General features: G+C 41.5%; 1 protein-coding gene across 2 annotated transcripts in view; it reads left to right on the top strand.

Moving 5' to 3' along the window:
- The window catches only part of LOC147020394 (potassium voltage-gated channel subfamily KQT member 4-like), a 177,421-nt gene that overhangs the window by 126,883 nt on the left and 25,417 nt on the right, over positions 1-25,121 (top strand). For both annotated transcript variants that reach the window (XM_085895714.1, XM_085895713.1), the window contains exon 10: positions 23,159-23,261. In XM_085895714.1, coding sequence (XP_085751840.1) covers positions 23,159-23,261 — 103 coding nt within the window. The remainder of the gene's footprint in view (positions 1-23,158; positions 23,262-25,121) is intronic.

The raw sequence follows: 25,121 nt of genomic DNA, 5'->3' as shown, positions 1-25,121 counted from the left end.
TCGTTATCTGCATAAAAGAAAGCTGTCCACATTCAATCAATCAGACTCCAACCTCTCCACAATGGGCAAGATCAGAGAGCTGTCGAAGGACATCAGGGACAAAATTGTAGACTTGCACAAGGCTGGGATGGGCAACAGGACAATAGTTAAGCAGCTTGTTGAGAAGGCAAGAACTGTTGGCGCAATTATTAGAAAATGAAAGAAGTTCAAGATAACAGTCAACCTCCCTCGGTCTGGGGCTCCAGGCAAGATCTCACCTCGTGGAGCCTCAATGATCATGAGAAAGGTGAGGGATCAGCCCAGAACTACACGGCAGGACCTGGTCAATGACCTAAAGAGAGCTGGGACCACAGTATCAAAATTAACCATCAGTAACACAATACGCCGTCATGGATTAAAATCCTGCAGCGCACGCAAGGTCCCTTTGCTCAAGCCAGTGCATGTCCAGGCCTGTCTGAAGTTTGCCAATGACCATCTGGATGATCCAGAGTAGGAATGGGAGAAGGTCATGTGGTCTGATGAGACCAAAATAGAGCTTTTTGGTTTAAACTCCACTCGCCGTGTTTGGAGGAAGAAGAAGGATGAGTACAACCCCAAGAACACCATCCCAACCGTGAAGCATGGAGGTGGAAAAACATCATTATTTGGGTATGCTTTTCGGAAAAGAGGACAGGACGACTGCACCATATTGAGGGGAGGATGGATGGGGCCATGTATCACGAGATCTTGGCCAACAACCTCCTTCCCTCAACAAGAGCATTTTCGATGGGGCGTGGCTGGGTCTTCCAGCATGACAATGACCTGAAACACACAGCCAGAGCAACTAAGGAGTGGCTCCGTTAGAAGCATCTCAAGGACCTGGAGTGGCCTCGCCAGTCCACAGAGCTGAACCCAATCGAAAATCTTTGGAGGGAGCTGAAAGTCTGTGTTCCCCAGCAACAGCCCCGAAACCTGAAGGATCTGGAGAAGATATCTACGCAGGAGTGGACCAAAATCCCTGCTGCAGTCTGTGCAAACCTGGTTAAGAACAACAGGAAAGGTATGATCTCTGTAATTGCAAACAAAGGTTTCTGTACCAAATATTAAATTCTGTTTGTCTGATGTATCAAATACTTATTTCATGCAATAAAATGCAAATTAATTATTTAAAAATCATACAATGTGATTTTCAAGATTTTTATTTTAGATGCTGTCTTTCACAGTTGAAGTGTACCTCTGATAAAAAATTACAGACCTCTCTGTGCTTTGTAAGTGGGAAAACCTGCAAAATCGGCAGTGTATCAAATACTTGTTCATATATATATATATATATATATATATATATATATATATATATATATATATATATATATATATATATACATATATATATATATATATATATATATATATACATATATATATATATATTATATATATCATATAATATATATATATATATATATATATATATATATATATATATATATATATATATATATATATATATATATATATACATATACATGTATACATACATGTGGAACGTGTGTGTGTGTAAAAGTAAACTCGTTGACTGCATAAATGAAAGAGCACATTAGTCATACACTCATCCTTGCTCATGAAAGTGCCTCTGAAGTGGAGAACTTATTTTCTCTGGAAGATGTAATTTTTACACATTTGTGCTTTAAATTAAATTCCCCAATGCTAGGCGGGAATCGCATGATGCTTTAGACACTCAGTGAGTCGAGGAAATCCTATCAGTTTACATTGCCATCACTCAATATTTGTTGAAGATAAACAACACGTCAACATATCGTGTTCTATGAAGTCTGTTATAGGAGAGTCTCAGACTGCACAAAGCTGGCAATTTACTGCAATACACAGATGCTGGAAGAGATCTGACTCAAAAAATTGACTTTGTTATTTTATTTTATTTTATATTTCATACAGATAGCAGCATTCTGAATTTAAAGATCTTTCCATTGACTCTCCACCCAAGCAGCACATCAGAAGCATTATTGATCATAATTCAATCATTAATCTTTGTGAATGGTGTTGGAGTGTGGTCAGAGATTGACATATCTGATGTCATTATACGCAGTTAGTTGGAGAAGCTAAAAGTCGGTCATTTTCTGAAAAATACAGTTGAAGCAGTAAAACATATATGTTCTTTTTTGGAGCTTTTCAATACTTGTTGCATTGCTTTTTGTCAAACACAATTGCACTCCAATTTAAACTCTTTATATTCTTCCAGGACTGCAGGGATGTTTGCCCTTAGTTCTTTTATCCACATCTTTACCATCAATTTAATAATTTGTCACAAATGACTCCAGTTCGGCCTCCATATTCTCAGCCCAAACTGCAATGTAAGTATCATACAAGCAATTCTTCCTTCTCCTCCTCCTTACTCTCTCTCTCTCTCTCTCTCTCTCTCTCTCTCTCTCTCTCTCTCTCTCTCTCTCTCTCTCTCTCTCTCTCTCTAGTACAGCCTGTGGCTGCAGGTTGCATCATTGGTTGGGACGGGGCTATGCCTCTGATGCAGTGTCCCCCTTCCAGTACACTGGTGTTCATTTTGCCGACCTCCGTCGGATGACAGGCTGAGTCAACCTCCTGGTGTATTTCAATTCAGTGGCCAAAGGGGCTTGAACTCAGGACCCTAGGATCCCAAGCCACCACCCTAACCACTAAGCCAACACCAGGCTCTCCTCACTCTGCCAGTCCATGATATTTCAAAAGTCCATCATTTTATGTTTTCCTTTTAAAGAAGCAGGAAGCACAAATCATGGTATGATCTTCAACAGGAATTGTCTACAATTTCCATCCAGCTCAGTGTCCATGGAATAGGTTTTCATCTTTTGCTGTTACTTGCAGTAATGGAACTACCAGACTGGAGTTGAGTACTGAGTCTCATTGGTCAACATTAGTCACCTCCATCCACTTTATTGTTTTAATCCATGGCATGTTCGCCACATATTTGTCATGGTGATGGAGCTGGTAAAGGCCTGGTCACACCTTAACGTTTTAGCCAACGTATGCCGATTTTTGAATTTTTTTTTCGAAAACGCTGGCACACGTTGAATACGTTATGGGTAAGTTTTGATAACATTGAGAGCACGCTGAAAAACACTGCCATACGTTGTTGTACGTTGGCTTTAAACGTTGTAATTTTTGGTTGTCCTCAAATTTTTTCATGCTTGAATTTCACGACGTATGCCAGCGTATGACTCACACGTTCCGCTACGCTGGCCACAGGTTGTATGCACGGTCTGCGATCGTTGACAGACGTCAACACATGCTACTTGTAAGTTAATCATAAGTTGAGACACGCTGAGGTAATGTTTAGCGTACCCGAAACTTATTTCTAACCTATGATTAACGTGTTGTTGGCACGTTACGCGATCGTTGCCACACATCGACAGACGTTACTTTTAAGTTACTCATAGGCTGAAAGACGTCGGTATAATGGATCGTCCTTGCGTCAGCGTCCACGGCCACGGCCAGGACACTTATTTGCAGCATTCTTCAAACTTTTCTTCGGCATGACGAGGATGTTCACACTTCGATGTCTAGCTTGGCTTGATTCCAATTGTCCATCGGCAGCGTCTATTTAAAATAGTCGAGTTTGAGCGTTTTAACACGTTCAGAAGAAACGCTTCAAATATCCAAACCCCAGCGTCAAAAAACAAAGGCGAGTGACAACAATTTAAATCGTTCATTGTAAACAATGAAACTAGCTGAGTGGTACCGTTTAAAAGTCGTTGAGTGTAAAAAAAAATCCAATTGTTGAGCGCAAGCGTCTACTTTCAATAGTGGAGATGCAGCCATTTAAATCGTTTAGTTTATCATTTAAATCGTTAAATCGTTAAACGCAAGGACGATCCATCATAACCCACACCCTCCCCCTCACACTCACCTACTACTGCCAACATTAACAAACTACTACTAATACTAATACTAATACTAATACTAATACTGATACTGATACTGTTACTGCTGACATGGACATCGACTCAAAAAGGACTCGAAAACACTGTTGGGTTCCCCTTTTATGAACACCATTTTTATATACCAATTCCCAAAATCGCTGGGAACATGTCTTGATATGGCAGTTGTAAGCTAGAAACACGTTAATTTATTTTTTTTTTGTCGACCGGAAGACGTCATTGGAATACGTCTACATACGTCGATGTGTGTTGGGACTACGTAAAGAATTGGTTCAAAGCACGTCAAACATAAGTTAGAAATAAGTTTCGCGTAAAAAAGACATTACCGCGACGTGTTTCGACTTATGAGTAGTTTATAAGTAGCCTTTGTGGACGTGTGTAAGCGTCCGCATATCGTGTGTACAACCTATCCCCATCGCATGCGGAACATGTGTCATACGCCGAGTACGTCGTAAAATTTTGAACATGTTTAAAATTTCTTGACGTACTCTACTTACTACGACGTATGATAGCGTACTTTAGCGTTCTACTCACGTATACCAAACTTACTCATACCATATTTGACGTGCCCCAACGTTTTAGACACATTTTTCTTAGGTCGGCATACGCTGGCAAGATCGCCAAGGTGTGACCGCGATGTTGACACTTCCATTTCTACGGCAGTTATGATTCGAATCGTTGTGCGTCAGCCTTTTAATAGGCTACGTCACGACATCGTCGGCGATGCGTGCAATGCGCTATGCCGAAGTTAGACTATCGTTGGGCATCGGTTGTGTAGGCCGACAACAGGTTCAGCATTCGTTGGTATAAGTTATCTATAACACAACGAAACGTTCTGTGTCCGTTACCAATGCGTTATACATAAGACCAAGTTGCTATGAATACGTCCGAATCTTAAAAAAAAACATCAAAAGTTCAACGTAAGCCAGCGTTTTACATACATTTTAATACGTTGCCATCGCTGGCTAAAACGTCAAGGTGTGACCGGGCCTTAAGCAGTAATGTGAGCTTCAGGGGTAGTATGGGGAGGATGTTGGATCTGGACAATCTGACTGTTGTGATGGAGAGTGCGTGGGAGATGCAGGAGGGACTGGGGGTGTGGAAGGAGGCATTTGGGAAGCAGGGCTGAAGATGAGTATGGAGAAGACTGAGGTGATGTGGGTCGGGAAGCAGAGAAAATAAATTCATATCAGGTTCGAGGAGAAGGAGATCAGGCAAGGGAATATATTTGAGTATCTATGAGGAACAGTGACCAGGGGTGGTAAGTCCGAGGCAGAGGTGTGGAGGAGGATTCAGGTGGGTGCACATATGTGGAGGAGGATTCAGGTGGGTGCACATATGTGGAGGAGGGTGGAGGGAGTAATGGCAGACAGAAAGATATCAAGAAAATTGAAAGGGAAGGCTCTGATGTCGTGTGTAACGCTGGCCTAACTTTATGGCCTGGAAATGGCGGCACTGACGGAGACCACAACAGAGGCTGCAGGTTTGTAAGAACAACTGGGTGAGGAGGATTGCAGGAGTGAAAATGGTGGATAGAAGGAGAATGGATCAACTGAGGGGGGAGATTGGTGGGAAGATGAGCTTGATGGGGAGATTGAGCTGGACACTTGGTGCGGATGGTGGAAGAGAGAATGGCAAAGAGAGTGGATAGATTGAGGGAGCAAGGTAGGAGGAAAATAGGTAGACCATGGTTGAGATGGGAGGATTGTGTGAGGTGGAATATCCATAAGATATGGGTGTTTGGAGAGTGGAGGGAGTTAACTAAGCACAGAGAGAGGTCGAGGAGTATTATGGTCAAGGCAGGGCAGAAGCTTGGTGCCATCAGACCTCACCTCTTATAAAGGGAAGAGGAGAAAACGATGTTCATGTGTATTTTCCCCAGGTATCCAAGCCATCATCACACACCTGTTTGGTATCCTTTCCCCTTCTTCCTGCATTATTTAATTTTCCACTTTGCATTTTTTGAAAGAAAAACAAACATTTTATTAACTGCATGTGATGAACCAAAAATGACTCGATTGAGTCGACTCAAAAATGACACAAATGGCTTAAATAATCGAGTCTAAAGGTTTGAGTCTGGGTCTTGCCAAGAATTCAGTCTCCTGAGTCTCTCAAATTGAGGCAAAAGTCAGAAAGAATGTCAATCAAGTTCAAGTACCTGACTGACGTACTACAGGTCTGGTGAAAACTTCGAGTGTTCTTCTTCTTCTTCTTCATCTTCTTCTTCTTCTTCTTCTTCTTCTTCTTCTTCTTCTTCTTCTTCTTCTTCTTCTTCTTCTTCTTCTTCTTCTTCTTCTTCTTCTTCTTCTTCTTCTTCTTCTCTCGTATGCAGTACAAGGCTGTGAGGCAGCATCATTGGCTGAGGGCACAACTGTGGCGCTGACACAATGCCTTCTGCAGGTTAGGGCAGAAATTTGGAATTTGTTCAGGATACTGGCGATAGATCACCTACCTTTCATGAAGGACACCTTTAACATCTACCAACGAATGCCAACAGAGTGGATGCCCAGTTGAATATCCATTTGAGGTATAGATTCTTAACTGCCGGTTCATGGACCGCTGCCAGTCCACAGAAGGAAACGAACCGGTCTGTAGAGTAATTGAAGAAATTAACAATTACTTCCACTCACCCACTCGTGATGCCAGATAAATCTATATATATATATATATATATATATATATATATATATATATATATATATATATATATATATATATATATATATATATATATATTGGAGCAAGTGTATATGTGTATATGTATATCATCTACTCCAGGAGCAGATCAAGGATATTTTGAAAGGGGGTGTCCAGAAATGAAGGGAACGGGGTGCGTACTCGCTTAGATGCTGCGAATGTGAAGCCATCAAGGCATGGGGTCTGGGGCCCACTCAATGGACCTGCAAGCTTTGAGATCTGAGGTGCACTCAGAGCATCTGCTGACCACATTGGCTACATGTTGGGAGGAGTGGGGGAACCTTTGTTTCGATTGTAAAATACATTTTATTTGGGTTTTCGTTATTAATTTTGACATGATTGGGATGGAACCTGTAGTTTTGTCAACTAAATTACACCGCTTAGGCCTGTCACATTTGCTCTATGGCAAGGATACGGCGGCCGTACATCCTCTGAATTCACAGAAACTTGTGGCGGCCGGCCGCAGAGTTTCTGAGGTGGCCTCAGGGTGGCCCTACGCCGTATGGCTATATTTTACAGGCCGTAAGGTCGCCGTGGAATTATAACACGGAGTTATAACTTTTTTCATTTCTACGTTCGCCATAGCAATTCGACAACCCGAAAAAAAAAACTGGTAAAAAAAAAATTAACCCATTCGTTGCCGTCCGTCTGGCCGCTCGTTCGCCTTAGGGCCCCCTGGGGTCCCCTTGCAGTCGCCTTGCGGTCGCCTTGCGTCTGCCTTGAAAATTCTATGGCCACCGCAGGAAAGACCTAAGGTCACCGTGCGACATCAAATCAAAGACCGTACGGCAACCCCACGTTTTCGGTCTCCACAATTTATAAATACGCCATGCAGCTCCCCGAAAAATAAAAACATATGTGACTGCTACATTTTGTGACCGAGGAAATACTGCGGCCGCCATATAATTTCTGATGGCCATAGATTTTGGAGACCCCACGGCCGCCGTGGCAAATGTGACCGAGGCCTTACTTAACAATCCTCTTATAATTAACTCTGAAACAAAACATTGATTGTAGTCGTTAATTTAAGAATTCATTCAGATCTTCAAAGATGGATTGTTCATGAATATTCATGAGTTGTAGAACTTATGTAGCAATCGGAAACAGTTCCCCTTGATACTGTGTATGTTTGTGAATATACGGTGAGCAGTTCTAGTTACACATTCCATGTACTATATCTATTTTTAACACAGTAGTGAAGAACCCACTCTGAGCCTATGACCAAGCCAAAGGTTTGATCTGTTCTTAGATGCCATAACAGCACATTGTGTGGCAGTGCTAGAGACAGAATTTTTAGCTTATCTGGAATTGTGCTTACTGTCCATCTGTCCGTCTGTCTCCTTTTTCGACTTCTCCAGCCAAACCGCTGCGCCAATCTAGCTGAAATTTGACAGCGACATTCCTGTCATAACTGGTAATAGGAATTGCAAAAATCATTCTGGTCACATGACTTTAATTATGTTAACATGGGAAACTTGGTAAATTCCTTTAAAAATCTTTTTCTCCAGACCCACCAGTCAGAACACTACCAAATTTGGGATATACCATTAGACCATTGTAGGGATGTGAAATTCCAGAGTACATGCTGATCATGTCACCGGAAGTGTGTCAAAATGGCCGACTTAGTCAATTTTGGGGAAAATCACGTAAATTCCTTCAAACGTTTCTTCTTCAGACCCACCAGTCAGAATGCTACCCAATTTCGGTTACAACATTAGGCGAGGGTAGGGATGTTAAATTGCGGAGGCCATGCCGATCACGTGACCAGAAGTGTGTCAATGTGGCTGACTTATTCAACGTTTGGGAAAATCACATTAATTCCTTTAAAAATCTTCTTCTCCAGACCCACCAGTCACAATGCTGCCAAATTTGAGTTGCACCATGAGGACAGGGCCCAAGTAAGCTACAGGTCAAGTGGACCTATGTTTTGTTTTTACCGGCAATGAGTACAACGATGACAGACAGCGCAGGAGCCATGGTCAGAAAGTACAAAGGAGTGACAAGACGAATCAAGGAAAGAGCACCATTGCATCAAATTATTCACTATATCATGCATATAGAGAGTTTGGATACAAGGCAGATGAGCCCCAAATTGAATCAGGTATGGTACTGAATGAGGTTTTTAAAATTTCTAACTTTGTGAAGGTGAGGGCTCTCAATTCCCGCTTGTTTGCAAGTCTGGGTGAAAACATGGGAGAATCACACAAACAACTTATTTTGTACACCGAGGTATGGTGGCTATCCCGAGGTAAAGGCCTGTCAAGGGTGTCTGTGCTGCAAAATACTGTATCTATAAATGTTTCTTGTGGAAAAGCAGAAAAAGGAGTGGGCTGAAATTTCAGAGATGAAAGCTGGATGATGAGGCGTGCCTACTTAGCAGATATTTTTTGCAATGTAAACGAGCTGAACTTGTCTCTTCAAAGAAGGATGGTTTCAATATTCAAGGCATTTGACAAAATTGATGCATTCAAGGCAAAGGTTGTAGTTTGGAAAACATGAGTGAAACATGGACAGATGTTTCTCAATGTTATCAAATCTGTGAAGCTTGTGTTGAGGGGAAAGATGCTCAACCCTCGTTGTCATTCATAATCGAGAACATCTAAACAACATTTTTCTGCGATTTGATCATTATTTCAGAACTGAGAATGACCTGAGGAAAGGCAATGGTTGGATGGATCATAAACTCATTTGAAGCGCAAATGACTGAATCACAAATCAATTACAGACTGGAATAGAAAATCATCAAACTGAAGACTGACTCTTCCCTAAAAATTAAATTTCAGAGTTTCCAGTCACTGATTCTTCTGGATCATCGTGAAAAATGAATACCTGGAACTATCAGAGCTTGTGATCAAACCTCTTCTCCCATTTTCAACCACATATGTGTGTGAGGAGGGTTTTTCTTCGATGGACCATTATCAAGACAAAGCAGCAAAACGGACTTGATGTGCATGATAATCTGTGGCTTGCATTAATAAAAAGAGAGGCTCGTATCGACAAACTTGTGAGAGAAATGCAATCTCAAGTATCTCACTGAAAAATAAAAGTCAACAAACTTACCTTTGTGAAAATGTTTTTCTTTCTCCAAATGTATGTATATGTGAATTGATGGTTTACTTTTAATTGTTATTATCAAAAACAATTTCAAAAAGCTTTATATATGTATTATATTAACCAGCGGGCACTCAAGAGTACCCTTGTCAGCCCATCTTTGGTGGGCAATGTGCTGCGTGCAGCACATTCTTGAAAATGCACCTCATAATTTTTGTATATAATCACAATAATTGCAACATATCCTCCGTATCAAAATTTTAAAAACCTTCATCACACTTGTCTTTTCATTGTTTTTTTTATTTTTGGTTCCATTATATTTTGAAGATAAAGGAAGATGATCTGTAATACCGGCTACCACCAAAGGTGCTGCTATTTTAGATATATATATATATATATATAAATATATATATATATATATATATATATATATATATATATATATATATATATATATATATATATATATATATATATATATATATATATATATACATATATACATATATATATATATATATATATATATATATATATATATATATATATATACATACATACCATGTATTTTGATATGCTTCCTACATATTTCATATATATATATATATATATATATATATATATATATATATATATATATATATATATATATATATATATATATATATATATATATATATATATATATATATATATATATATATATATATATATATATATATATATATATATATATATATATATATATATATATATATATATATATATATATATATATATATATATATATATATATATATATATATATATATATATATATATATATATATATATATATATATATATATATATATACATATACTGGGTGTCCCCCAAAAAATGACATCATTTTGTAGTCTAATAACCAACCCAATCTCGATCAAATGATCTCAAATTTTAAGAAAATGTGTAAAAACTAACTAAGTTTAATGTTTAATTTTTTTCTTTTTTTTTCAGGGTAAAGAATGACGTTCACTAGAAATGAAAAGGCATTTTGTGTGTTGGAATATGCTCGACCACAGTCAAACAAGAGTGTGCAACGTGCATTTTCGAGAAAATTCAATAAAAATGCACCAACTGGAAAACAGATTTGGACATGGCACAAAAAATTCAAAGAGGAAGGCTGTCTGTGCAGGGCAAAGTGGACGACCACCAGTACCGGAAGATATCGTCAAGCAGGTTCGGGAAATATTTGTGCGAAGCCCCAGAAAGTCTGTAAGAAGAGCATCTATGGAAACCCAGATTCCTCGTACGACACTTCGACGTGTAGTAAGGAAACGCTTGCGAATGACACCCTATAAGCTGCAGCTCATTAAAGCCTGAAACACAGATGACAGGGAAAGGCGCAAGCAATTCTGTGTTGCTATGCATGAGAAACTTGAAGATGAGGAGTTTGAAAAGCGTCTTGTTTTCAGTGATGAGGCTACATTTCATACAAGTGGCAAAGTCAACAAGCATAATGTTCGCATTTGGGGGAAACAAAATCCCCATGCCAAAATTGAGCACATGAGGGACTCACTGAAAGTGAATGTGTTCTGCACAATCTCCAAGAATCGTCTTTATGGACCGTTTTCTTTGAGGGAAACATGACCGGCAATGTTTATCTGCAAATGCTTCAGAACTGGTTATTTGATGAGCTCATTGCTAATGAGCATGAACACTTCATTTTTCAACAGGATGGGGCTCCACCTCATGGGAAGCTAACTGTGCAGACTTATCTCAATGAGAATCTACCAGGAAGATGGATTGGGCGTGCCAGTGAAAATGACAATGTGCTGTTGAAATTGCCACCACGTTCACCTGACGACACCTTGTGATTTTTTTTCTATTGGGCTATGTGAAAGGACTGGTCTATATCCCCCCTCTTCCTACAAGCTGAGGGGAACTTAAGCAGAGAATCACTGAGGCCGTGGAGAATGTTACACAAGACATGCTACAGGGTCTTTGGCAGGAGCTGGACCACCGACTTGACGTTTGTCATGTCACAGGCAGCGCGCATATTGAACATTTGTGAAATTTTGAGAAAACGGTTATAAAATCTACATCCCTCTGAATCTCTTGTCCGAATTTTGATAAATAAATCTTTTATTGTTCAACATGAAGCCTGTTTACTTTCATTTGCCTGGGACATGTAGTTACTTAGATATTCACGTTTCAGATGATGTCATTTTTTTTAGGGACACCCTGTACATATACAATAACTATAACTATATATATATATATATATATATATATATATATATATATATATATATATATATATATATATATATATATATATATATATATCTTCTCTTCTTCTTTCGGCTGCTCCCGTAAGGGGTCGCCATAGCGGATCATCCATCTCCATTTCGCTCTATCCTCCACATCTTCCATTGACATTCCAACCACCCACATGTCCACCCTCACCGCATCCATGAACCTCTTCTTTGGCCTTACTCTTCTCCTCCTACCTGGCGGCTCCATCCTCATATCCTTCTCCCGATATACTCTGCTTCCCTCCTGTGCAGATGTCCAAACCAACTCAATCTCGCCTCTCTCACTTTGTCTCCAAACCGTCCTACCTGCGCTGTCCCTCTAATATACTCATTCCTTATCCTGTCCATCCTCATCACTTCCAACGAGAATCGCAGCATCTATAACTCTGCCACCTCCAGCTCTGCTTCCTGTCTTTTTGTCAGCGCCACCGCCTCCAAACCATACAACATCGCTGGTCTCACTACCGTCTTATATACTTTCCCCTTCACTCTTGCAGCTACCCTTCTGTCACAAATCAATCCTGCAACTCTTCTCCACCCACTCCATCCTGCCTGCACTCTCTTTTTCACTTCATAACACACTCTCCGTTACTTTCGACAGTTGATTCCAAGTATTTAAACCCATCCACCTTCCCCACCTCAACTCCTTGTATCTGCACCATACCACCACCCTCCCTCTCATTTATGCACATGTACTCCGTCTTACTCCTACTGACTATCATTCCCCTTCTCTCCAGTGTGTACCTCCACCTCCCGAGGCTTACCTCAGCCTGCTGCCTACTCTCCCTACAGATCATGATGTCATCCGCGAACATCATAGTCCATGGAGACTCCAGTCTGATCTCGTCCGTCAACCTGTCCATCACCATTGCAAACAGGAAAGGGCTCAGAATCGATCCTTGGTGCAATCTCACTTTTAATTTAAACCGGTCCATCATTCCTACCGCACACCTCACCGCTGTCGCACTGTCCTCATACATATCCTGCACCATCCTCACATACTTCTCTACCACTCCCGATTTCCTCATACAATACCACAACTCCTCTCTTGGCACCCTATCATAGGCTTTCTCTAAATCCACAAACACACAATGTTACTCCTTCTGGCCTTCCCTATACTTCTCCATCAACATTCTCAAAGCAAACATCACATCAGTGGTGCTCTTTCCTGGCATAAACCCATATTGCTGCTCAAGATAGTCACCTCTCCTCTCAACCTCACTTCCACTACTCTTTCCCACAACATCATGGTGTGGCTTAACAACTTTATTCCTCTGCAATTACCACAGCTCTGCACATCACCCTTGTTTTGAAAATCGGAACCACTACACTTAATCTCCACTCCTCCGGCATCCTCTCACTTTCCAAGATTTTATTAAACAATCTGGTTAAAAACCCCACTGCCATCTCTCCTAAACACTTCCATGCCTTCACTGGTATATAATCTGGGCCAACCGCCTTTCCACTCTTCATCGTCTTCATGGCAGTCCTCACTTCATCCTTACTGATCCACCCCACTTCCTCATTCACTATCTCCATGTCTTCCAACTCTCTCTCTCTCTCTCTCTCTCTCTCTCTCTCTCTCTCTCTCTCTCTCTCTCTCTCTCTCTCTCTCTCTCTCTCTCTCTCTCTCTCTCTCTCTCTCTCTCTCTCCTCTCTCCTCTCTCCTCTCTCCTCTCTCCTCTCACACTCTCTCTCTCTCTCTCTCTCTCTCTCTCTCTCTCTCTCTCTCTCTCTCTTTTTCTCTCTCTTTTTCTTCATTCATCAGCTCCTCAAAGTACTCCGTCCACCTTCTCAACACACTCTCCTCGCTTGTCAGCACATTCCCATTTGCATCCTTTATCACCCCAACCTGCAGCACATCCTTCCCAGCTCGGTCCCTCTGTCTTGCCAATCGGTACAAATCCTTTTCCCCTTCTTTTGTATCCAACTTCTCATACAGCTCGCCATATGCCTTTTCCTTAGCCTTTGCCACCTCACTCTTTGCCTTGCGCCACCACTCATTGTACTCCTGCCTACTTTCTTCATCTATCTGGCTATCCCACTTCTTTTTCGCCAACCCCTTCTTCCTTATACTTTCCTGTACTTCCTCGTTCCATCACCAAGTCCCCTTATCTTCCTTCCTCTGTCCAGATGTCACACCAAGTACCTTCCTAGCTATCTCCCTCACAAATTCTGCTGTACTTGCCCAATCATCCCACCCCTCTTTACCATCATCCAACACATGTCTCACCTCCTCCCTAAATTCCACACAACAGTCTTCCTCCATCAGCTTCCACCATCTGGTCCTTGGTTCAGCCCTCACTATCTTCCTCAACCTCACCTCCAAAATCATCCGACAGACCACCAATCGATGCTGTCGAGCTGCACTCTCCCCTGCCACCACCTTACAGTCTCTAATCTCTTTCAGGTTGCATCTCCTGCTTAAGATGTAATCCACCTGTGTGCACTTTCCTCCACTCTTGTACGTCACCCTGTGTTCCTCCTTCTTCTTGAAATACGTATTTACCACTGCCATTTCCATTCCTTTTGGAAAATCTACCACCATTTGCCCTTCCACATTCCTCTCGTTGAGACCGTACTTACCTATCACATCCTCATCCTCTTTATTCCCTTCCCCAACATGCCCATTGAAATCACCACTCCAATCACCACTCTTTCATCCTTGGATACACTCTCCACCACTTCATCTACCTCACTCCAGAAATCTTCTTTATACTCCATCTCACATCCCATATGCGGGGCATATGCACTGATGACATTTAACATCACCCCTTCAATTTCCAACTTCACACTCATCACTCGGTCAGACACTCTCCTCACCTCCAATACCTTCTTCTTCTTTTGGCTGCTCCCATTCGGGGTCGCCACAGCGGATCATCCGTATGATCCGAATAGTGATTTGGCACATGTTTCACGCCGGATGCCCTTCCTGACGCAACCCTGGTCGCCTCTTACGACACAGGGATATGGTACACCTATTTAACCGGGGTATACACCGGCCCAGTACACTGGTACTCATTTCGCCGACCTCGGAAGGATGACAGGCTGAGTCAACCCCCTGGTGTATGTATTAATTCAGTGGCCCAACGGGGCTTGAACTCAGGACCTTTTGGATCCCAAGCCGCTGCCCTAACCACTGCGCCAACACCAGGATTTCCTCACCTCACCTCCAATACCCTCTTGACATACTCCTTCGGGATTACCTCGACACCATTTCTCCTCCCATCCACACCATGGTCGAACAGTTTGAAACCACCTCCAATGCTCCTAGCCTTACTCCCCATCCACTTGGTCTCTTGTACACACAGTATGTCCACCTTTCTTCTCTCCATCATATCAGCCAACTCTCGCCCTTTGCCAGTCATAGTCCCAACATTCAGATTTCCAACTCTCACCTCCACACTTCGACGTTTCCCCCACTCCCACTGCCTCTGGAACCGCCTTCCCCATCTCCTTCTCCTCAATCGCTCAGCAGTAGCACAATTTCCACCGTTACCCTGCTGACCAACGGTACCGGTGGCGGTCGTTGGTAACCCGGGCCTCGACCGATCTGGCATGGAAATCCATTTTATTGTCCGCATAATGATTTGGCATAGGTTTTTACGCCGGATGCCTTTCCTGACACAATCCTGGTCGCCTCATACGATACAAGTATATGGTACACCTATTCGAACCGGGGCATACACCGGCCCCAGTACACTGGTACTCATTTCGCTGACCTCGGAAGGATGACAGGCTAAGTCAACCCCTGGTGTATATTAATTCAGTGGCCCAACGGGGCTTGAACTCAGGACCTTTTGGGTCTCAAGCCGCTGCCCTAACCACTGCGCCAACACCAGGTGTATATATATATATATCTATATATATATATATATATATATATATATATATATATATATATATATATATATATATATATATATATATATATATATATATATATATATATATATATATATATATATATATATATATATATATATATATATATTATATACATACATACATATACATATAAGCCTGGTGTTGGCGCAGTGGTTAGGGCAGCGGCTTGGGATCCAAGAGGTCCTGAGTTCAAGCCCCGTTGGGCCACTGAATTAATATACCAGGGGGTTGACTCAGCCTGTCATCCTTCCGAGGTCGGCGAAATGAGTACCAGTATACTGGGCCGGTGTATACCCCGGTTAAAATAGGTGTACCATATCCCTGTGTCGTAAGAGGCGACCAGGGTTGCGTCAGGAAGGGCATCCGGCGTAAAACATGTGCCAAATCACTATGCGGATCATACGGATGATCCGCTGTGTCGACCCCGAATGGGAGCAGCCGAAAGAGGAAGAAGAAGATATATATATATATATATATATATATATATATATATATATATATATATATATATATATATATACATACATACATATACATATACATATACATATACAGTCGGACCCCACTATTTGCGGATTTGCAATTCACAGATCCTGTGGATTCGCGTTTGATAAAATGCGACCTGCTTCTACATTTGCAGCCCTGTGCCTCATGTATTCACGTTTTTTTTTTCACGTTTTTCCAGGAGTATTCGTGGATTTTCGCTGGTGTATTCACATTTTTTTCGTGTTTTTTTTGCTTTGTTCACGTGTTTTTTCAAGGGGTTGTTCAAAATTTTTGTTTTCGTTTTTTCACGGGGGTATTCGCAGTTAGTTTTTCGTGATTTTGTGTTTTGTTCACGTTTTTTTCATGGTGTTATTCAAAAGCATTTTTGCAGTTGCAGTCACGGTTTTTCGTGAGTGTCTTCCTGTTTTTTCATGGCAGTATTTTATGTTTTTCTTTCATGGTTTCACGTTTTTTTTTTCACGTTTTTTTCACTGGGGCATTCGCAGATTTTTTACAGGTGCATTCATGGATTTTTGTGAGTGTATTCGTGTTTTTTCATAGGCGTATTTACATTTTTTTCATGGCTTCATGTGTTTTTCCACGGGGGTATTTGCAGTTCTTTTTTTGAGGTTTTTTGCAGGCACATTTACGGTTTTCATGAGCGTATTCGCGTTTTTCTGCTGGCGTATTCAAGGTTTTTTTTTGTGGTTTCGCAGTTTTTTCAAGGTTTTTTTCACCAGGGTATTCACAGTTTTTTGTGTGTTTTTTTGCAGGCATTTCACGGTTTTTCATGGGATTTGATTTTCCCTTATGAATCTTAAACCGCCAGGAACCTATCCCCTTTTTCCCATTTAAACAATGCCCCGACATTCGCGGATTCGACATTCGTGGCATTTACCAGGAACATATGTCATATGTCATATATATATATATATATATATATATATATATATATATATATATATATATATATATATATATATATATATATATATATATGTCACATATCTATGTTGTTGATGTTCATCTGCCCATTATGTTGTTGATGTTCATGTTTGAACTTGTGTATAGTTGTGTGTATACATGTGTTTGGCAAATAAACAAGTTGTTATCATATATTCCTTGACTTGTTCATGTTACATTCAATACTCAAAAAAATACAAAATATTACCTTAAAAAGTTACTTGAGATGGATGACATACTGAAGTATAGACAATAAAGGCCATGAATTACGTGGTTCCCAATTGGCGGTCCACGGTCATTTATCTGCCTACGGTCCCAATTCAGAAAAAGGTTAAGAAACACTTATCTGAGGGATGGCACACACATTGATGAGTCACCCTGACAGTGAAACACCAGGATCACATTTTTAGCTGGATCAAGATTCAAAGCCAGTCTAGACATGTTAGAGGTGAGTGTGTACGAGGTGTGTTCAAAAAGTATCCAACCTTAATTTTTCGTGCGTAAACGAATGAAGCTCGGAAGGCGTGGTTTGGTGCACGTATGTAGGCGATCCTAATCCGTATGCGTGAATATTTTCCCGCCTGCAGAAGCTGTCAGTCGCTGACAGACCGCCGATGAGTGAGGAAATGTAAGTGAGCGCCGTCGAATTTGCGTTTTTGACAAAATGATGGATCACTGTGGTCTCATCGCCAGTGATCACTGTGTTAAAGAAGTTGGGATCGCTGTTCACAGTCTCGAACATGTCCTGTGCGATCTCCAAACGGAGTTGCTTCTGCTCGATCGTTAGCAGCTTTGGCATGAACTTCGCTGAGATTCTCCTTCAGCCCAAATCCTCAGTCACAATGGAATGAACGGATCCAATGCTGACACCCGCATCGTCTGCAAGTTTTCTGATCGTGATTCAACGATCATGCATCAGCAAGGTCCTCACTTGGTCAATCACCATCTCATTTCGGGATGTTGAGGGACTACCAGAACTTGCTTCACTTTCCACTGATGTGCGACCATCTTTGAAGCGGTTGTACCACTCTTTTATCTGTGTGGTGCCCATTACTTTGTTCCCGAAGGCCTGTTGAATCTTGCGGATCGTTTCCACTTGGGAATCGCCAAGCTTTACACAAAATTTGATGCAGTAGCGTTGTTCAAGTTTTTCCGTCATTTTGTCAAAAACGAAAATCCGACGGTGCTCACTTACACTTCCTCACTCATCGGCGGTCTGTCGCCGACTAACAGCTTCTGCAGGCGGGAAAATATTCACGCATATGGATTAGGATCGCCTACATACGTGCACCAAACCACGCCTTCCTAGCTTCATTCGTTTACGCACGAAAAATTAAGGTTGGATACTTTTTGAACTCACATCGTATATCTTTAGGTCTTGGCCATCCGACCAGCCACAACAAGACAGTGTTCTAAAAGTTCTACAAACGAGATACAGTACTCACAATAGTTAGACTTGCAAACGTTTCTTTAAATATGTAATATCTTTTTTTGTTTTCTTCAGAAACCGATGTCTGTCTGTGAAGGCCTTTGACTTTGACTGTGGTAGAATATTGGGCCATTCATGAGAAGTCGTGAAATGCTTCAATGCAGCAATTAATCCTGGGCAGGTAGGTCCTCACTCAATTGTAGGATGTTTGACTGAAGAAGGCAGGAATTTTGGAATTTGTTCAGCGTGCCGGCGACTTCTTTACAAAATACACCATGGGATCTTTTACACCTATCAGCTAATACTAACAGATGGGATACCTGGATTAACGTCCTTCCAAAGGATGGCACACCTTGTGATCCAATGCTCTGCCTGTGAAGCACCAATCACGACAGTTTATAGTTGTCAGGAATCGACTCCAGGTTAGGCTGCTCAAAGTGTTGGACAGATATCAAAGTATATCCAACCATAAAAATAAAAAAGTACGAAAATGTTTTTATTTATACATCTACCATGTTTTATGCGATTATCCCTTTTGTAGCACTTTTTAAAATGCCCCACACACATATGCTGCAGGTAATGTCTATCTGTTCCATAAAAAGTAAACTTTACTTGCAGCCTTCTTTTTTCACAATACTTCCTTTCATTTCTTTGGATGACACATATTAAAGTATTGTTGGGTATATTTCTTTCTTAAGCGTTGACCAGACTCAGTGGCAAAGTGGTTAAATCGTCCATTCTGTCTGGGAGGTTGTTGGTTTTAAACCCCTGCTGAGGCTTTGAAGTTGGTTTGTACTGCTTCCTTGCTTGATGCTCAGCATTTCAAAAGAATAGAGCATGGACAAACAACTGTTGACCACCATTTTGCAGGCTTCGATGGGCCAAATTCCCTCCTTCTGCATTGAAGTTCATTGTAAGGGAACCTATAATATTGCAATGGACTCGGTCTCCCTAATGGGTGATGCAAGACCGCCGGAGAAGAACTCCCAAGAAGCCAAGTGGAGGCATTCTACCACGCGGTGATTCAGCAGTGCAGTGCGATTATGTTGAGTGAATTCACGTTTCCAGCGATTTCTGAAAGCACATATCATTTTAGAGGAATCTGGTTACACTGAAGGGTGGTTCAGAAATGCACTTTAAAATACACACGACTCAATCAATACACACAGAGATACACTTTAAAAGTAATAGGTTTAATAAATAATGAGGATGGGGACAGGGTATCTGAACAAGAAAGCAGCTGAAATAGAGACCATGCAAGAACCCAACTGTGCAATCAGCCTGACGGAGTTGACACGGCCATACTTGAGCAGGAACACAGAACAAACAGTACAGTAGACAACATGTTGTGGTGCTGATGTGTAGTGTTCCCTGTTGTGAAGCATCAGGAGCCACAATGCATGTTTTTCTACAGGCTCACCCTTTGAACCCTTCTCACCATTCAGACCCTGCCTCAATGGTCTGGTGTGTCTTCTGGTGCAGGTCATCTTGTATGTCTTGTCTCGGGTGCTGGACATCTGTCCCTCGTGTTTCTGTGGCATCACCTTGTTGTCTGTCTCGCATCTCTTGAAAATTCAAGTGCTGCTGCCTTTTATAGCCAATCCTGCTGACACCCTGTGGTGCAGTCTTTCCACCTGATCCGTGAGTGTTGCTCACTTGCTTGCGAGGCACTGAAGTAGCACACATGGATGTGTCATCTCATCGGAAGGAGGGGTTGCACCTAACACATGTGGACTAGATGCAATGTTGAACGTGCAGTTGTTTGATGTGAAAGGATGATTTAAGAGTTAAACACAGAGGGAAAAGTGGGAGAAGAGACAGACATGAGAGTGAGGATGACAGGGAGCTTCCTATATGTCCGATCCCAGCCGTTGCTAATGTGGATTACAAAACACTTCTGCCAACATTGATGATGAGACAAATTAAGAAGTAACCTCTTCCCTTAAGTCATTTTTGAAGCAATATTATTACAGTACTTTACAATATTAACTGTCATCTTCCAAGAAAATGGGCCACAAGAGTATTGGCTGTCACGCCTTGGGAAATCCACAAGTGCCACCTTTAATGTCAATTGTAAACCTGAAAAAGTTTGTTCTATATCCCTTCACCATAATCCAGCCTGCTGCACCTGCTGCAGAAACAATAGGGCATGCTGAACAGCAATCCCAAGGCACACATCTGAGAATTCCGAAGAATTGGCTGAACCTCGTGGGGAATGTTGTTTGGTTGTTTGGAAATGGGATGGGAAAATAAGGACAGCTCGTTGATCTGGCATCCAACTTAAACTGCAATTAGGATGCAGTACCAATGGAGGCATTGCATGCTGGAGGACACTGTCCTTTGGACAATGGTGTAAAGCCGGCTGTCCCATCCGTATTTATATTATGGTGTTAAAGATACCACAGTGTCTCTCAAAAGGAGTTGGCCATTGTTTGCTAACATCTGGGCAAAATTTCCTACTTGGAGTAACTGTATAAATTGTTGGGAGCTGGGATCCCAAATGCTTGTTTCATTATACTTTTTTGTTAGAAATACAGTCGTGGCCAAAAATATTGGCACCCTTGCACTTTTTCAAATAATGCACCATTTCTTCCAGAAAATTGTTGGAATTTAAAAAATCTTTTGTAATCCACACATGTACGAATATATCTCTGGTTTTCAGTGGAACAAAACAAAAAAGATGAAAGGATTACGAAATCTTTGCTTATTCCACACAGAAATTCGAAAATGGACCGGACAATATTATTGGCACCTTTTAGAAGTTGTCGGAAATAGATTTCAAGCAGGTGATTCTCTTTTACTTTGGAATTGAACTCACCTGTGGTGAGTTTCAGGTGCCTGCAATATAAAAATCACTCATTCAACCAGTTTGAATAGAGAAAAGGAGTCACTCTGCTGTTTTGTGTCACTGTGTGTGCCACAATGAGCATGGAGAAAAGAAATAAAACCAGGGAGTTGTCTGAGGAGGTCAAACACAAGATGGTAGCCAAGCATGGACAATCTCAAGGCTACAAGTCCATCTCCAGAGACCTTGATGTTCCGGTGTCCATAGTACGCAATGTTATCAGGAAGTTTAAGGCCCATGGCACTGCAGCCAACCAACCTGGATGTGGAGCAAGATAATACTTGATTGAAGATTGCAGTGAAGGATTGTTCGAATGGTGGAGAAAGCATCTCAATCAACTGCTAAACAGATTCAAGCTGACCTTTAGACACAAGGTACGACAGTTTCAACTCGCACCATCCATCGCCAACCCAATAAAAGGGAGTTATATGGTCGGAGACCCAGGAGGAACCCACTGCTGAGAAAGAGACATAAGAAAGCCAAACTCGAGTTTGCCAAAACACTCCTGAACAAGCCAAATTCCTTCTCCCCAAATTCCTTCTGGGAGAATGTCCTGTGGACAGATGAGATCAGATTCTAGCTCTTTGGTTAAGCACATCATCTCTATGTTTACAGAAAACAAAATGAAGCCTTCAAAGGAAAGAACATTTTCCCTACAGTCAAACATGGAGGAGGTTCAGTGATGCTTTGGGATTCCTGTGCTGCTTCTGGCACTGGGTGCCTTGAATGTGTGCATGGCATCATGAAATCTGGAGATTACCAAGGCATGTTGGAGCGCAATGTTCAACCCAGTGTCAGAAAGCTGGGTCCCTGTCAAAAGGTCATGGGTCTTACAGCAGGACAATGACCCCAAACACACTTCAAGACTTGACTGTTCTGAAGTGGCCAGCAATGAGTCCAGATCTAAATCCCATTGAACACCTGTGGGGAGATCTGAAAACAGCAGTTGGGAGAAGGCACCTTTCAAATCTTGGAGAACTGGAATAGTTTGCACAAGAAAAGTGGGCCAAACTGCCAGTAGAGTGATAAAGGAAGCTCATTCAGAGCTCTCGGACGTGCTTGACTGCAGTTATTTTGTTCAAAGGCTGTCTGTGATACCAAATATTAAGTCAAGGGTGTCAATAATTTTTCAATGCCATTTAATTTTTGTTTTCTGATTTAAAAGGATATATTAAGTTTTGCTTCAAAAACAAAGGTTCTGCAATATGAACAGTGAAATAAAGAACTGTGGAGACAAAATACTTTCACCAATTTCAAGTTATTTTTCGAGAAAATTGTGAGTTATTTGAAAAAAGTGCAAGGGTGCCAATATTTTGGTCACACCTGTAGATGTGTGTGTGTGTGTGTGTGTGTGTGTGTGTGTGTGTGTGTGTGTGTGTGTGTTCGAAATATATTGAGCATGGGAAACTGGGGAGTGATTTTCAACCATTACATAACCTTTTGTGCACAAGCTGTTCCTATGGAGCTCAAAGGCACTTTTTCTGTCTGCAGCAACTAAAAGTCAATGAGCAACTTGCACACACATAACCTTTTGAGTGAGGAAGGCCATGCTCAATCACACCTCCCTCTGGTGCAGGTCCTGGTGTTTCTTCTGGTGATGCAGCTCGTGAGAACTGTACCTGTGAGTTGAAGTCAGAAAATCTAACACAGACACAGCGGATCCTCATCAGAGCAATCAGGTGACAAAGCAGACATTTTTGTCTGTTTATACCATGAAGGGCCATGTTGGGTTTTCATCTGTGTGTGATACAATTGGGATTAAACTTAAACTATGAAAGAGGTGGAACTTCCAGATCGTAGTCGGAAAGCAGTAAGAAATTGGAGACATCTGAAAATTTAAATTCTATTTCGAGCATCCACTTTGAGTCTGGGAATTTGGTGGATCGTAGCGCCGGACGAGTCATTCATTCCAAAGACTTTAAAACGGTACGTGCTGCTTCCTTGCTTGATGCTCAGTATTTAAAAAGTATATAGTATGGACAAACAACCATCGGTTGGCAACCATTATGTAGGTTTGACGGGCCTAATGGTCTCTCCTCCTGCAATGAAGTTCCCTGTAAAGGAAATCAGATTTGTTTACTTATTTATTGTGTTACTTATATTCTTCTTGGAGAAATGAGGAAGGTAGGAATGTGAAGGTGGCATTTATCTTGCAGTTACAATGGAAATGTGGGTTAGGGGTTGTGGGTTTGGGGTGGGCTAAGGGAGGGGGCAACTAATTTAAGCAACGAACTTAAGAGAACCGTTTCAAAAGACCCTCGCTGAAGGAGAGGGTATTGCGTGTGGGTCCGTTTGTTACTTGGCGAATAAATAAAATTTTGATAAGTATGTTCATCGCCTCTGTTTGTTACTTAGGCCTAGGTCACATTTGCCACGGCGGCCGTGGGGTCTCCAAAATCTACGGCCACTCGCAATTATACGGCGGCCGCAGTATTTCCACGGTCACACAATGAAGCATTCACATATGTTTTTATTTTTCGGGGAGCCGCACGGCGAATTTATAAATTGTGGAGACCGAAAACGTGGGGTTGCTGTACGGTCTTTGATTTGATGTCGCACGGTGACCTTACGGCGTTCCTGCGGCGGCCATAGAATTTTCAAGGCAGACGCAAGGTGCCCGCAAGGCGACCGCAGGGGGGCCCTAAGGCGAACGTGCGGCCAGACGGACGGTAACGAGTGGATTAATTTTTTATTTTTTTCACCAGTTTTTTGTTTCGGCTTGTCGAATTGCTACGGCGAACGTAGAAATGAAAAAAGGTATAACTCCGCGTTATAATTCCACGGCGACCTTACGACCTGTAAAATATAGCCAAACGGCGTAGGGCCACCCTGAGGCCACCGCAGAAACTCTGCGCCGCCGCATGTTTCTGTCAATTCAGAGGGCGTACGGCCACCGTATCCTCGCCGTAGAGCAAATGTGACTTAGGCCTTAACAACAAATTTTTTTTTTTGACAAGCGTGTTTTTCATCGCCGTTGGTTACTTGGCAAAAAATATAAAAAATCTGGACAAGTATGTTGATCGCCTCCATTTGTTTGTTTATTGGTTTGTTTGTTTGTTTCTCTATCCGCTCGCCTCCAGCCCAAAACGCTCAATCGATCATTCTGAAATTCTCAGAAATTATGGTCACGTATTAAAATTTTGTAAAATTCGGCTGACCAAAAAGGTCTACATTGGCCAGAAGGCCAATTTGGCCCAGATTTTCGAAAATACTCAATTTTCGCACCTATTAATTATGAGGTTACCATCGACCAAAAGATCAACTTTGACCAAAAGGTCAACGTCAGCCAAATTTTTTAAATTGTCATTTTCCATCCAATTGACTTGAAATTTGAACAGGATTTTCATACCAGATCACTGAATCCAAACACCAATTATTTTTGAGGTCAACATATGTCAAAAGGTCAACAACTTAGGTACACTTCATAAAATCCTCAACTTTAATCCAATTGACTTGAAATTTGAACAAGATTTGCATGTCAGATCAATTCATTCACCCACCAATTATTTTTAAGGTAAAAAGGTCAACATCTGCCTAGT

This window comes from Eptatretus burgeri, chromosome 9 (assembly GCF_056783735.1).
Source record: "Eptatretus burgeri isolate ZD-2024b chromosome 9, Ebu_testis_v1, whole genome shotgun sequence".
NCBI classification, from domain to species: domain Eukaryota; kingdom Metazoa; phylum Chordata; class Myxini; order Myxiniformes; family Myxinidae; genus Eptatretus; species Eptatretus burgeri.
This window is presented reverse-complemented; position numbering and strand designations above follow the sequence as displayed.